The 15,899-nt window shown below is 37.7% G+C and overlaps 1 protein-coding gene across 6 annotated transcripts in view; it reads right to left on the bottom strand.

Moving 5' to 3' along the window:
- Positions 1 to 15,899, bottom strand: part of DGKB (diacylglycerol kinase beta) — a 327,466-nt gene that overhangs the window by 290,911 nt on the left and 20,656 nt on the right. For all 6 annotated transcript variants that reach the window (XM_075495543.1, XM_075495545.1, XM_075495547.1 and 3 more), the window contains exon 2: positions 210 to 286. In XM_075495543.1, the coding sequence (XP_075351658.1) occupies positions 210 to 286 (77 nt within the window). The remainder of the gene's footprint in view (positions 1 to 209; positions 287 to 15,899) is intronic.

The following is a 15,899-nucleotide window of genomic DNA, read 5'->3' on the forward strand; positions in this document are numbered from 1 at the left end:
TTTAGGGAAATTATTAAGAAGGTCTGTCTAATGTGATGTTTATAAACTTTTAGTTCTTCAAAATACTCATATTTTTGTTTTCCAAACAGTTTCAAATACCCTAAACAGCTGATTTATATATTATCTTCTATTCCAAGTGCTTAGATCTGCTACATTTGTAAATATTTTTCCCCACCATTTCTGACCATTGAAGAAAGAAGAAGAATTACCCCTTCAGGATTATATTTTGCTAACACACCACTGCCATGGAACTCTTCTAAGACATCCTTAATTTTCTTGGTGGAATCTGGATGAAGAATAAAGAGAGAGAAAATGAAAATACAGAAAATTGATTTGCATAATATGAACTGTAATTAAAGAAACAACAACCAAACTGCTTATAGCTTTTCTCAATGCACATTACTAATTCTCTCTAGCTGTATGAGAGCTGTGGGCACAAAGAAAATGAGAACATCCTGTACCCTCTCATCAAATACTGTAAGAATCAGCAAGTAAACACAAAACGCTCAGAAACAAACACTCTTTGACCCAATCCTTAACTATTGTTAAGTAGCATATTTCTGAAGGAGTTGTTTGCAGGGACTATTTCAAGTCACTTTTCTTGTCCTTGAAACTTGCGTCATCTACAGAACATGGTCATTCCCAACAGAGCTACTAGATCTCCTCTGGCATAGCTGTCAGCGAGTAGATGAACTGTCAAAGTGCCTGATAATATCAAGATAAAGGGGAAACCTGAAGAAAAAAATCTTTTTCTGCGGTCACGTCACGGAAAACAAATACTGCTATTGAAACCTCAAGTTTTGCAGACCTCTAAGATATTCTAACCACTGTCAGCTACAGTAGCTTTAGGAATACTTTTGTCTAACAGAATTGTGCAAAATCCCTGCAGTTCAGAAGCACATAGGTCTAACCTGTCCAATTTGTTTTTAATTATCTACTTGCAGAATAACAAAACATTTGTTTCAATAAGTAGCCACTACCTAAAACCCTTAAACTCAGATTCACTTTACCATCTTTTAAGTATCTCAGCAATACAACAGAAGTAACTGTAACTAAATTTTTTCTTTAAAATACAGTAGTTGAGCGCATAATGGCCACAACACTGAAGTAAATCATGAACTAGTAATGAGTTGCAGATGCATTACAGAAGAAAACAGGTAAACTTAATGGCTGTACATTTATTTCTACAGCAAAACTTGCAAGGATAGGAGAGAAGCAAAGAGTGGACCAAGAACATAGAGCAATTAGTTAGACACTTAAAATTACAAACATTAGGACCTAGTCTTACTGATTTTTTTAATTACATCAACAAAATATAGCATTGTAATAGTTCCTACAAGTTAAAGAAATTCAGCACCTTAAACCTGACTCAAAAAAAAAGTATAGTTAGTAAATTATGTGACCTGGAAGGAGAAAATGTAGCAGCGAAGGATTTGAAAAATAGTTTTGTAACAGTTCGTAACAGCTATAAACAGGACACACCAGTAAAATTCAGTTTTAAGAGGTGCTGGAGGAGTTCTTTCCCCCCCACCCCCATACACAGTTTAGATGGTAATAAGAATGGCTTTTACTAATGTTTGTCATTTTATGAAATTTTCTTAAATGAAAACACCCAAGACTATGTGTGGCCTCAATAAAACAGTTTATTTTCACTAATGGGATGTATTTCAATGTTACTGTCAACTGTAACTAACAGAGTTTAGTTGGTCTCGTGGGCAGTCACAGAAAATATTTACTTGATAAAGTCATCTATACTCATGCTGTGTCATTTGAAATACAGCAAACAATTACAACTTTATGTGAAAAAGACAAAAAAAAACATAGAAAAGAATAAATCAATATGTCAAGAAATAAATTTTAGTAAGAACTGTAATTAGGATCTGATGGGTTAGATATTTACTGATTAGGACATGTACACAGATTGATGATTGACAAAAAATTCTTTTTTACTTGATCTCTATTATTTAAATATGTTTTTCAGTAGTCACATACAAGTTTGTATACAAAAATCATTGCAACTTATGATAATGAAGCCAATAACCATAACAGCGGTAGTGTGAGATGCATGACAGAGGTGACTGAACCCCATCCTAAAAAACGATTTTTCTGAACTTTGGAGGAAAGAGGTTAAACACACATCAAATAGAAAGACAGCAAGGTCTCCCCACACACCTTTCATAATAAATAAATAAATAAATAAAACAGAAATGGGCCCACTTTCCAGCAGTTTTACAACAGTGTCTTGAGGTTTCCTCCCAGCAATGACCATGCTTCTTTCACTTCCTATTTTGCCAGACAAATTCTATTCAACTTTAAATGAGTATTATGCCTATGCAACTCTAATTAAAACCAAGAACTTGTGTTATGTTACTTATTAAAAATAAATCAAATCTTTGCTGTTAATTTTGTTCATATTTGTCTTAGTAGAGTATCATTAAGATAGAAAATATTCTCTATTCCAGCAACAACACAACTATTCACCTTTTTGTGCATGAGCTTAAAGCAGCCACAACCAAAAAGCACAGCTAATTCCATACTTGAAATAACTGTCATGAAAAAATGGTCTGTGGATGTAAATTCTGCTTTGCTTGTCCCAGCAAAACTCTTCAAGAGATTTCCACATTCTGGACAGGAGCTGTATTTATTATGAGCACCATGACACACATTTCACAGCCAAGGTAGAACCATTTTTCACAATCTTTTGTTCACAGTCATTCAATCATTTTTTCAGTTCATGTGACAGTGTCCAAACTAACATGTATTGAGATCTTTTAAAATGCTATGAAACGACATATCGATATTTTAAGTCAAACGCCAACTGACAATCTTCTGCATGCGTACTCTTCAACAGTGCTGACATTCCTCAGAAAAGTTAATTCTCCTTCCTCACCCTCTAGTAGGCAAACTAGTATTAGGAACATGTTCCGTCTTTAATAAGTTGACCTAAAAGAATATGAAGAATAGGAAAACTTTCAAGTTTCATTGTTATTTGGGGATCGCATTCAAAAATAACAAAGAAAAAAAAAGAAAAAAAGAAATACAAGAGGCATTGTCTTGGAAAGCTCTATGCCAATAAAAATGAGAAACTCCAATAAAATGCTCAATTCTACTTAAAAAAAAATCAAGTAAATGCTTTCCACCGAAAATAGACAAAAATTTCCAGAAATTATACACAGAAGTATCTAGGAAGTTTTCCTAACTTTTTTCCCTACGTTTCCTAACTAGGAAATAACAATGCTATGGGTTCCATTACAGTTTATTTAGCCTGATCCGAATCATCTACATACTCACTGGAAAATGGTGGTGTAAACATAAGTGTCAAAACAGAACCTATGTTCTCACTGTTACTTTCAAGTACAGATGTTCTGCATAACTTAGCAAATTACTGCTTTGTAAGCAGTCTCAGTAAATTCATAAGCACCACTCATGTTAAAATACAAATATGGTCTTAAACTCCGTTGGATAACTCTTATCTATTTTTTAAATCAAGGACAAATTCCTTCTTTGTCTAAGTCTCTGTATTCCAAGCTTTCCTCAAGAGAGACAGTTTCTAAATACATGTAGATATAGCACATAGCCTGTCACTGTAGTGCTTAAATCCCATCGTATCCGCAAAGCTATAGCTGGAAAGTATGAATTTCAGGTAGCTTTAAATATAAAGTTTGTTTCATGAAAAATAATCTTTTTTTTGTTCTCACAATTTTATTATTTTTATTACCCACCACCCCAGTGCTTTGGGCATTCACTTAAAATATGGAAGACCTTCAATTCTCTCCTCTGCCTGAATGGATTTAAACCCTTATCGTTCAACCCATCTTCTGTTGCAATTTGGATAGAATGCTGCAGTGTTCATTTAGCCAAGGGGATGGAAGGAGAAAAAGGGAAACTGTGGCCCATGAATCAGAGCTGTCCTTGGATGAGGTCAGATGTGGTTTCCCACCTCATGGTCCAGTGAGTTTGGGGCAGAACAAACAGGCTAGGCATGGTGTGGAAGACTGCTAACTGAAAAGAAAAGCTATTACTAGTATACGGGAGAAAAGTAGCTGGATTCCACACAGTGCTGCAAAAAATGTATTTTAAAATAAGGACTCCAAAACAATAGATATATAGATGAGACTTGGGCTAATGTTGTATTGTTTCAGAATAAAGGCAAAGCAATTAAAGTCATGACACTAGAAACAAGAAACCAACATATGTAACAGTAAAAGTGTCAAAGTGTATAATTTTTCCTTAACTGTCTTTCAGTCCTAACAAAGATACTTTTTATAACTAAAGACAAATTTACATTCAAAACCATTTAAGATTTAGCCCACATTAAAAATTATTATTCATTTTTTTAAATGACTCAGCTTTAGATGAGGAAGATTGAGCACTCAGTTGAGACTGGAATTGGGTGTACTATTTCTCCCCATAATCAGAAAACACAAAACAGAAGGAAAGCTTACCCAGATCACACACTTTGTCTACATTTTCTCCCTATCCTCCCAGAAAAAAAAAATCTTGAAAAGGATTCAAAAAGAAAAAAACCTTATAAGAGAACTTATATAAAACTCATCATAAATCACAAATCACATGCTATATACATAAAACTGTTTTACAACTTAAAGGGAAATAAGCACTAGAAAACAATGACTGGATTATGAATAATCCCCTTATAAATCCAGATATGTTTTTCAATCTCAACAAAAATTCATAATAACCTGCATACTTATTGGACTGTAACTAATTTTAACACCCACAATAAAAAGTAGAGTAATAACCACTTTCTACCTCTATTCCCCTTTTGTAACCTTTATACAATATGAAAAATATCCCAGGCATCCAAAATCCTACCACGGTCAAATTCAGAATTTATATATAGAAGCCACAAAGAGATTTTTCTATACATCTTCTTGTGATTGAGGGAAAAAAAAGGTGCAACCTTCAATACACAATTTTCTGCATGTCAACAAAGCCTAGCTGAAACTCAAAAGCCCTGCTTGATAGATAAGCCAATGAGAAGCACGAGGAAAAACTCAGCACTCAGTTGACATCGCAATTTTTATATGGGTTCTTATTCTTCTACGGACTTTTCTTTCTTTTATGGATGCAACCATACAAAAATGTGTGGGTATATATATAAATTTATACACACAGCTTTTTTTCCTTTTGCATAGTTTATTTTATTCAGACAACTGGATAATGCTTTTGCTCAGGCTATAGCTATGCTTAATCTAGAGCTTTACTGGTGTAGAAATATCAGTATGTTAAAAAGGCTAAGCCTGCCAACAAATCTGTATGCAGCACCAAAGGGTGAAAACTGTTCACCTTCCAACAAAAAAGGTTGTTCCAGTAAAAACATGGTTTACCTAGTATGACTCAGTCTTGCAGCATGTCTGTGTTGGTAAGAGATGCCTGATGGTTGCCACTGAACCAGCAGAATCCAGTAGCTTTCATGTCCTATGCTTCCCATACGTACGGCTGCAGGCTCGCTGGCAAAGCTCTTTCAATATAGGTCACGCCTCGGTTTTGGTTTGTGACTTACAAGTGGTCTTGTGATGTAAATTTCACAAAAGAAACAACATTTAAAACCTTAAGTGAGATAAACACTTAATTTTGGTTTTCTTGTAACTGGAATTTAAAACCTACCACAGCCTTGAAAAGAGTGGCCAGGCTGGGAAGGCAATCACTGTCCAGTGGTCTAAAGGAGACCTCCCCTCACTAGTTGCTACCAATGGTTTGGGTAACACTCCTTAAACTGGAGAATTTGAGTGACTACGCCCTCCAGCAAATCACATTCCCATTGAATTCTGTGACAAACAATTAGGAAAAAGCTTCTTAGAAAGGCAGGCAGAATTGGACGATGCTGCCTAAATAAACACTGTGGCAAGTGACTTTTGCAACGGGAAATGGAGGCGGGGGAAGAAGAGGCAGGTGAGGACAGAGGAGGACAACTTCTTCCTCCTGATGCCGATGCAAAAGCTGCCTCTTCCACCCGTTTTCCCTGCTGGGGCCCAGCGTTAGAAAGAGGAAGATTGATCCATTTTATCCATTGCCATGTACTAAATGATGCTTACACAGAAAATCAAGACTTCTTTGTGAAAAAAGCAATATTGACTGCATGCGCCAGCACATCTTTAGTCCACTTTAATAAAAAATGTCCACCAAATCCCACTTCCCTACAGCAGATTTTCAAATGAAAGTATATGGCAAACAACAGGGATCAGAGGGGGAGTAGGGGAGGCTTAATTTTTGTCTGCTAGTGGGATAAGCTTTGAAAGGAAGAAATAAGTAAAGGACAGAAAACTCCAGGACTTGAGAGGAACTGCAGGTAGTTCCTGTGTGTACTTTAAAAACATTTTGAGAAGAAAAAGAACTAACCATCTTTACATTTTAAAATTACTACAGCTAACTAACTCAGCTTCTTTTGGACTCCTTTGTCTCCTGACATTCAGAAAATTAAGGCTGAAACAGTTTGAAAGATCCTCAGGGCACATCTCTGAGAGCAAGGTTCAGGGTGTCATGGCGTTGCCAGGGCTGGAGGCTCCCTGGGGCCGGGACCCCACGGCTCTCCCGGGGCAGCAGGGCAGGGCCTGGCAGCCGGGCCTGTCACCCTGCCACTGCCGGGAGCAGGGCAGCCTGGGGGATGCGGCAAGCCCAAGGCTGTCCGCCCATGGAGGGGACCGACTCTGGGGAGCTGGAGAACAGCCCTGCTGCGGCGTTGCCAGGGCAGGGCTGGCAGGCCCCAGGAGGCTGGCATGGGGTCCTGGGCCACAGGAAGGGTCTGGGAGCCCTGGGGGAGGCCAGGCAGGGGCAGTCGGGCCTGGCAGTACCCTCAGGGCCCAGAGGCCCTGATCCTCTGGGATCTAGGATTCCCTCATCCTAAGCTCACGAGGTGAGAAAACCATGATATTGCAAGTCATTCTAATACTCAGCTGCAAAATGCAGTATTTGTGCACATAGTTAATATGCCATACTTCAGAAACAGCTTGCCCTGAGACCGAGGAGGAGGAGATACCTCAGGAGACCTCTCCAGCCCTCAGATACTGTCACCCTGCTTGAGCCTGAAAACTAATACAAACCTTTAGCAAGTAACTTTGTGGCTCTTTCTTTCCCTTTTTTCATTTCCTGCTTATTTATAGCCCGTCACAATATCTGATACAGGCTGCCAGCTCATAACCTTTGCAGTTAGAATGATGATGAAACCATTCTCTATTAAATTAAGGAAGTAATGCTACTGATAACATACTTCATCCCAAACGCTAACTCTAAGCACTAACTTTCTAGTGAAGAATCAAATCAGTTTGGTTTGAAACTTAGCATGTATTATTTCTGATTTTAAGCAGAAACAGGGAAATGGCTTTACAAGTTTGAGAATATTTGTATTGGTTTTGGAATCTACATTTTAAAAAATACGCTAGTTCACTTGTTTCTATTTGCTCTAAAATTATTCTTTATAATTTTTAATATGTATACTTTGAACTCATTACCTATTTGATCTAAACTTTAACTACGGCTTCAAAATTATGGAGCAAGATATGTGAACATACGGTATATTCTTACATACATATGTACTTAAACACAGGTCTATAAAAACATCATTTTTGCAGTTATAAAAACAAATAGCTCAAAGAAGTGAAGTAAAAATGGCACAGGATTGCTCACATGTCTAAAATTAAATATTTGCATGCTCTGTGTCAGAAATTAGAAATATTTTGAAGCATTCCAACTAACATGGAAGTAGATACCTATTAATATTTTATAGAAGTCCACAAAATAACAAAAATTAAAAAATGCTAAAAGTAAATTAAGAAAGCATTACCATATAACCTTTCCAAGCCTCTACAGATAGGCCTAAGACACTTTATTTCTACCTAACACGTTATTCTTATGCCTGATCTTTTTTCTATCGGCAAACTTTAGCTCCCCCGTGTAATCCTTCAACACATACTTACTAAAAAGTGGTACACAAGTTTCTCATATTTCCACATATATCCCAAATATAAAATTTCCAAAGGGGTTATGCAATACCAAGGCATACAAAGATGTTAAAAACTTGTGGGTTTGAATTTACATTACCACTTAAATTATCACACATCATATGAAATATAGTAACTGTGCAAAGGGAAACTGTGAAGTAGTTCAAGCTAACACACTTCACCTGTTCACCATGAGGGTGAGTCAAAATTGGCAACATATTTTACCAAGGTACCATGGCTTCTTTTGATTGCTTGCCTTTAAAATAAAGAGCTTCAGGGAAGCTCCTCAGGTGGTGTAAATTGCCCCATGAAGTTGGGGGCTTGTTTGGTTGGTTGGTTTGTTGGTTGTTTTCCCCTGTCCCCCCATTTCTTTATGAACAGCCTGCCTTAAAGCCTCTGTTCCATCGCAAGAATTAATTTCAAAGCTACATCTGGTTTTTCCATTCTTCCATGCAGCATGGACAATTCTTGAAATGTTTTTGTAGTCTTCCTGAAGCAGGAAGATTTAATGAAGCAGGAAGATAACATTTTGCTTTACCATGTTTCTTGCTTGCAAAGTATCATGTTCACTTTACTCTTCCTCTTACAAAGTTTTAAAGGTTTATACAGTGACAGTTCTTCACATCCTATGTACTGAAACTGTACTTCAGAGATTAAAGTTTAGCACTCTTGACATTGGAGGCAACATTTCTTCTGACTTTTACCTAAGGCAATTTTCTTAACATAAAATTAATTATCTTATGAATAAGGGAATATAAATGTTGAATCAAGGGATTACTTTTAAAACTAAAAATCCAACTCAATTTGGTTTTATTTGTGTTATGGGTTTCTGATCCATTAAGACACATCTACCTTCCACTTCAAGATGTATTTACTATTGCAAAGAAATGTTATCTGAAAACAAAATCTGCACTTCTTGCAATCATGATTCTCTATTACAGTTTATCTTGGGAGCAAAGGCTTTAAATTTAAATACTTACCTAGACCATAAAACTAAAAGAATTAGCAACACAAGTACACATTGCTTGAGATCTTGAACTACAAATTATGAAGGTTCCTGTACTTGCTGAGGATACACGCTAGTAATAAGCTGTTTTGCCCTTTGTCTGTTCTAAATACGATTCCTAAACTTTTGTTCTTCGTGATCACATGCGTGGTATGGTAGTGAAGAGCAGCTGAAAAAGTGTTTGCTAGAACCTGCTCTCCCCAGGACTCAGAGGAACAAGCCTTGACAACTCTATCAAAAGTTTTTCAATATTTAGCGGCAATAAAAACTATCAAAAACTCTAGCAAGCACAGTAGTACCGTTATTGTATACTGTTCTTTTGGCATGCCCAAAATTCTCTGTTGCCTGACTAGATTTGGATGTGGAGACTCCACATGATGTAGTTATATACACACTGTATACCTAGATACATACTACGTTGCCAAGAATGTTGCCAAACCCTTGCATTTTAGTTTATATATACATGCACATACACATATATGTTCATTTTGGTGAATTCAGATCAATTTTTGCAATCCATACTACCTGTTCTAACCTATCGAATTTCCATAAAAATTAGCTTCAGGTGGCCATATACAGTCTGGGGAAGGGAAAGTCTCCTCTACATTCTATACATCTTTGGAGAACATAAGCAGATTTGGCTGCTTGGGGCATTACACAATACTTCGCATTTGTTAAAATTGTGCTCCAGTTTACATAACAAGAAATTGCCTGAAGGTTCATGACTCAATACTCCTTACTAAAAATAAATAAATAAATAAATAAATATTGCTTATATAAAGCCGCTTTAATTTGTATTTCCTTTGTAGAGGGTTTTTAAGTTTGTATGTGTTGAAAGTGTTCACACTGCAACAGCAGTTCTAATTTTCCACCGCTTCTGTTGAGAATCTTGCCATAATTCCATTTTGGATACAATCTTTGAGTACTTACAGTATTACAGGTGTTGAGCCTGTGGAAACATTAATATCATAGAAAGTTTAAAGTCAGTCACTGAAAAAATAACAGCTGTGTTGTCCATAGGAATGAGCTGCTAAGTAGACATCTGCCTTGGAGTCACAGCCTCCCAGCCACCACTCAATTACACAGGCACGGTCTGATGCAGAGATTGTTTCCACTGTGGTATTTATACATTCAGCTACCTTATAAGGCTGCTGAAAAAGCGTACTGCTGAATACATAGAATTAAAAAAAAAAACTCAAAGAAAAACGGCTACAGACTGAGCAGTAAAAATCAGAAGTCTCAGTTCCAGTTCAGGATCTAACTTTTGGGATAATATTGTTCTCCTAATGCCCAGGAACTTGAAGTTTAATGAAATAAGGGACTGATAAGAGGCTACAAGTTTGTCTTAATTGTATATTAGGAAGATTGTGAGTTTTCCTATTTCCATTACTAGAGCAAAGCAACTCAGTATTTATATTATACCTTCACACATTACCTAAGGTCAATATATGCCATTGCAAACCTATTCTGGGAAGTCTGCTTTATGTTCATTGGTCGAAGAAACAAATATGTTTCAAGTTTCAAGTACTACTATAAATCTTCTAGCTGTGGAGTTCAAAATTTAAAAAAATCTGTTTCCATCTAAGCCAGCTCTGTGTCCAAGATTGGTACAGTTAAACAGGTCTTTTACAGCACTGCTATATCAAGTCTTTATTTTGCCAGTATTCAATAATTTCTCCTATTAATTAACTGCTTTATCCCATTAATTTCTTAAGAGATTTTATGGACAATATTGACCATAACAGACAATACTTGAGAAGCAGAGAGTACAGGAGAGAGGTACTGTGCATGGACATCAAGGAAAGGAAAGCTCCTAAGATCAGTTTATGCTCCTGGAGAGCTGTGTTCTACTGACCCTTGCTTGATGCATCTCAAATCCTTTCCCTTTCACTACAAATACATTAGACCTGAAGTCTGTATCTGCCTTAGTTCGACAGGATTTAGTTTTCCACCTTTCCAATTTAACATCAAAGCTGGAATAGGACAACTCTTTGCTCATTCCAGGACTCTAAGGAGACAGCAAGCAAGAATAAACCTTATAATATAGTCCATTGATAAAAGCAGTATTAAACCCTACTACCAGGACTATTTGTGACTTTATCCAATGACATTTTAATGTTAAAAAAACAGTCCTTGGAGAGGACATTCCAAGGAAGACTGCATTTTCATGGAAACTTACCTCACAAGGTAATAACATTATTAAGATAAGTAGGTCCCTCAAGCAAGTTTATAGAGCTCTCTAATAATCCTAAACAATATCTGCTTAACTATGTAATTTAAGCAGTTTAATACACTTGGGTTAGTTGCTCTCTACAGGCTTAGAAGCCAGAGCCCATTTGCTCTCTTAAGCTTTATTTCTTTCTCCGTTATCACTTTCTGGAATTCCCTATTCAGCTAATAAAACAAACAAAAAAGAATATATAAATTCTCAGCCATCTTTGTTCTAGTCCCTCAGAAATATCTTTAATCCTAAAATTAACCTATAATCAGTTTTCCATGGTTTTATCCCACCAGTCTGTTCTTCATTTATATTTTCCCACTACTTACTTAATTTTTCTCCGATCTTATTCCCCAGGATAGATGTTTGCTCTTTTGTGTGCTACCACCAATTAATAGTTTTTGTGTGGTGTATATAGTAGTACACAGGTATCTGTGTTTTAAAACTTGTCTGTCCAGCCCTATAAGCTTACCTCCTTGTCTTTGAAAGAATCACCATGTTTTACTTTATGGAAATGCAAAATGGATTGCTTTCAGCAAATCTGAGTCATAGGGAAGACAGACCTTTATTCAAAGGGAACGTCTTGAGAAAGGAATGAGAAGTACTACAGATCTAGACTGATTTTTGCCTTAAAACACTGGTGATGGACTGTTGGATAAATATACTAGAATAAATGAACAAAGATGTAATTATGAAGGCATCATGTGAAAAGGATGAAAGCCAAGTGACTCCTACTTACTAAACAAGTTTAGTCACTGAGTGTACAGAGAAAAAGATATACACGATTGATGTAATGAAATAAACCTACCACCCAGCAAACCAAAAACCCCATCAAATAAACTGGGGAAAATGCAGCTTATACTACAAATGCATATAACTTAACTGAGTGAAGGATAAAACAAAGTTCTATGAATTCTGAATACCTACATAGTAGTGCTTCTTACCTACAAGAATAGCAAGGACTATGCCAAATAAGATAAGGAACTTGTTAAATAAATACAAAACTTTCAGAGTTAAGCTGCATTAACTTGGGGTTTATTCCTGATACTTCCAAGATAGTAAATCATCTTAAATGCATTTCTAACATTCACAAGGAGTTTTCTTAGCCATCAATTAGTGATCTATGCAATTTTTGGGGGTATTTAACCAACAGTTGGACCAGGAGAGGAACCAGTCCCTGACTCAAGTCAAGCAAATTTTAGTATTATACAAAATATTTTATTCAAAATATTTCTATTGTCTTTGTTTTGAATACTATTGCATAACATGCTCACATCTATAAAAATCTACTAAAATTACAAAGCTATGGAGGTTGCTATAATGCTGAACACAAGATTTCAGGACTTTTGCCATGGCCTAGTAGGATGGGAATCTTTAAGATAAAACATGGCACTGTCTGTCTTTCCTTTAATAACACAGCACAGCAGATTCCATTTACAGCAGGAACTGTTGCTATAATCATCTTGAAACAGTTACCTTAGAGACTTTACTAGACACACACCCAATACACCAGTACAAGCACCTTCTTCCATTACCCTTTCCAGTTCTCAAAAAACCCTATATTAAGGTTAGCAGAGTATCATTCTTTTACAGTTCAAATGACGGTGTAAGTCAAATCAAGTATTTTTCCACCTTTGAATTTTTCAGAATAAGGCCTTGAAAACAATGTCTGAAAAATGCTGGTGACAACAACAGGCAAACAACAGGATCTTTCATAAGAACACACTCCCGCTGCCTAACTTCCGCACCTATTAATCATTTGGCTTTCTCACCTCAGTGAAGTCTAAGCAGATATTTCTAAATGAACTGGAAAGCTGTTTTTTTTCCTTCATCCTACAGGTCATTACTAAATATATTGAAAATGTCTCTACCAAGGGAAGGTTTTGTCTACTTTGAAGTCAAAAGTTGCAACTATGGCTCCTTTATTCATACCCAAATGACTGGGCACAGAGATAAAAGGACAGTTGCATCAGCACAGACCTCAGTTTCACAGATTTGAAAAGTATACTGACTTCCTCTGTGTCAAAAATTGCTCACCAAGCCTCTTTCCATCATTTACCAGCAGTCCTGGCTAACTGGGGAGGTCCCTGCTGACTGGAGCTTAGCAAATGTGACACCCATCTTCAAGAAGGGCCGGAAGGAGGATCGGGGAACTACAGGCCTGTCAGCCTGACCTTGGTGCCGGGGAAGCTGATGGAGCAGATCATCCTGAGTTATCCGCTACATCACACAGCATGTAGAGGATAACCAAGGGATCAAGCCCGGCCAGCATGGGTTCAGGAAAGGCAGGTCCTGCTTGACCAACCTGATCTCCTTCTACAACAAGGTGACCCGCCTAATGGATAAGGGAAAGGCTGTGGATGTTGTCTATCTAGACTTCAGTAAAGCCTTCGACATGGTTTCCCACAGCATTCTCCTGGAGAAACTGGCTGCTCATGGCTTGGACAGGTGTACTCTTCGCTGGGTAAAATCTAGCTGGATGGCCGGGCCCAAAAAGTGGTGGTGAATGGAGTTTACTCCAGTTGGCGGCCGGTCACAAGTGGTGTTCCCCAGGGCTCTGTGTTGGGGCCAGTCCTGCTTAATATCTTTATCAATGATCTGCACAAAGGGATCGAGTGCACCCTCAGTAAGTTTGCAGATGACACCAAGTTGTGCGGGAGTGTTGATCTGCTTGAGGGTAGGCAGGCTCTGCAGAGGGACCTGGACAGGCTGGATCAATGGGCCGAGGTCAATTGTATGAGGTTCAACAAGGCCAAGTGCAAGCTCCTGCTCTTGGGCCACAACAACCCCATGCAACGCTACAGGCTTGGGGAAGAGTGGCTGGAAAGCTGCCTGGCAGAGAAGGACCTGTGGGTGCTGGTTGACAGCTGCCTGAATATGAGCCAGCAGTGTGCCCAGGTGGCCAAGAAAGCCAATAGCATCCTGGCTTGTATCAAAAAGAGTGTGGCCAGCAGTACTAGGGAAGTGATCGTGCCCCTGTACTCAGCACCAGTGAGGCTGCACCTCAAATACTATGTTCAGTTTTGGGCCACTCACTACAAGAGAGACATTGAGGGGCTGGAACATGTCCAGAGAAGGGCAACGAAGCTGGTGAAGGGTCTAGAGCACAAGTCTGATGAGGAGCGGCTGAGGGAACTGGGGTTGTTTAGCCTGGAGAAAAGGAGGCTGAGGGGAGACCTTATCGCTCTCTACAACTACATGAAAGGAGGTTGTAGAGAGGTGGTGGTCAGTCTCTTCTCCCAGGTAACAAGAGATAGGACGAGAGGAAATGGCCTCAAGTTGCGCCAGGGGAGGTTTAGACTGGATATTAGGAAATTTTACTTCACTGAAAGGGTTGTCAAGCATTGGAAGAGGCTGCCCAGGGAAGTGGTTGAGTCACCATCCCTGGAGGTATTTAAAAGATGTTTGGATGAGGTGCTTAGGGACACGGTATAGTGGTGGTCTTGGTAGGGTTAGGTTTACAGTTGGACTCGATGATCTTAAAGGTCTTTTCCAACCTATACGATTCTGTGATTCTGTAATTCTGTGAAAAATGTACTTTTGAGGTATCAAAAGTAGCTAAATTAAGCCAGTTCCTTTAAAGCTGTGTGAGACATAATCACAATTTGACTGTAATGTGACCATACTCTGAGTTAATTTTATTTCCATTTACTTATATCAAACTTTTAGTACCTTTGAATACTATTCTCCTCTATAGAAACACGCAGCCCTATGATAGGTCTATTATAAAATGGCACAATACATACATCTTAAAGAGCATATACTGTACTGATTTATTCCATGAAAAGGACCATTACAGGTTAGCACCCACTATGAACAGCTACTGTAAGTACAATACTGATTAAATCACTAATTTTTATAAAGTAATTTTATCATTTACCTGTCATTATGGTCAGAACATCTTTTAGCAATTCCTGGCAAGTTCACCAAGAATTTCCTCACCAAAATTTGTTTCTAAATCACAAATGAGTTCCCCATCTTTGGTTAGGTCTTTCCATAAATCATCCCTGCCACAAATCCTGTCAACAATCAATAACTTTAGGAGCAAGAATCATTTGCCTTGCCAATCCATATTACAGCTTAGGAAAAAAACTGGGAAGGAGATATACAAATCAATTTACTAAAACATCTTTTCTGTCACCTATGCTTCAAACTACAAAGATATGCCCCTAAGCTAAACTCAGTGTATATTTAGAAGAAAAAGATAAATGTCTATTTACTGTAAGCTTAATATAAACTTAACATAAGCTTATTGAAATGTTTTATGAACATGTAGCCCTAAAATACAGGTATTATAACAACATTAAGTTATCTAACCTAGTAGCAAAACACCAGTACATGACACTGGCATTCATCAACTTAATGTTGCCTTTTGTCCGTGGCAACATAACAGTAATGAACTAACAACACTCCCAGGTTCCAGGATTCAAATTTATATCCCTGATCCATCCACTTCTATCTCAGTATGCTCACACAGGACAGGTTTGTTTATTTAATTTTATATTGTTCAGTTAGGAAGATTAACAATGGTACTCTCCAGAGCATCTAAGATCAAGATAATTTCAGCAAAGATGATCTGACAGAGCAAAAGCACGCAGAAAAGACATGAGAAGGAAAGAAGGATGAAGAGTTAATCACCAAAAAGGATAAAAGGGACAGGAGAAGACAAAGAAAAGATGGGGAGAAGGAAAGATAGGATGAGGCAGATGAGACTTCA

This window comes from Mycteria americana, chromosome 2 (assembly GCF_035582795.1).
Source record: "Mycteria americana isolate JAX WOST 10 ecotype Jacksonville Zoo and Gardens chromosome 2, USCA_MyAme_1.0, whole genome shotgun sequence".
NCBI classification, from domain to species: Eukaryota; Metazoa; Chordata; class Aves; order Ciconiiformes; family Ciconiidae; genus Mycteria; species Mycteria americana.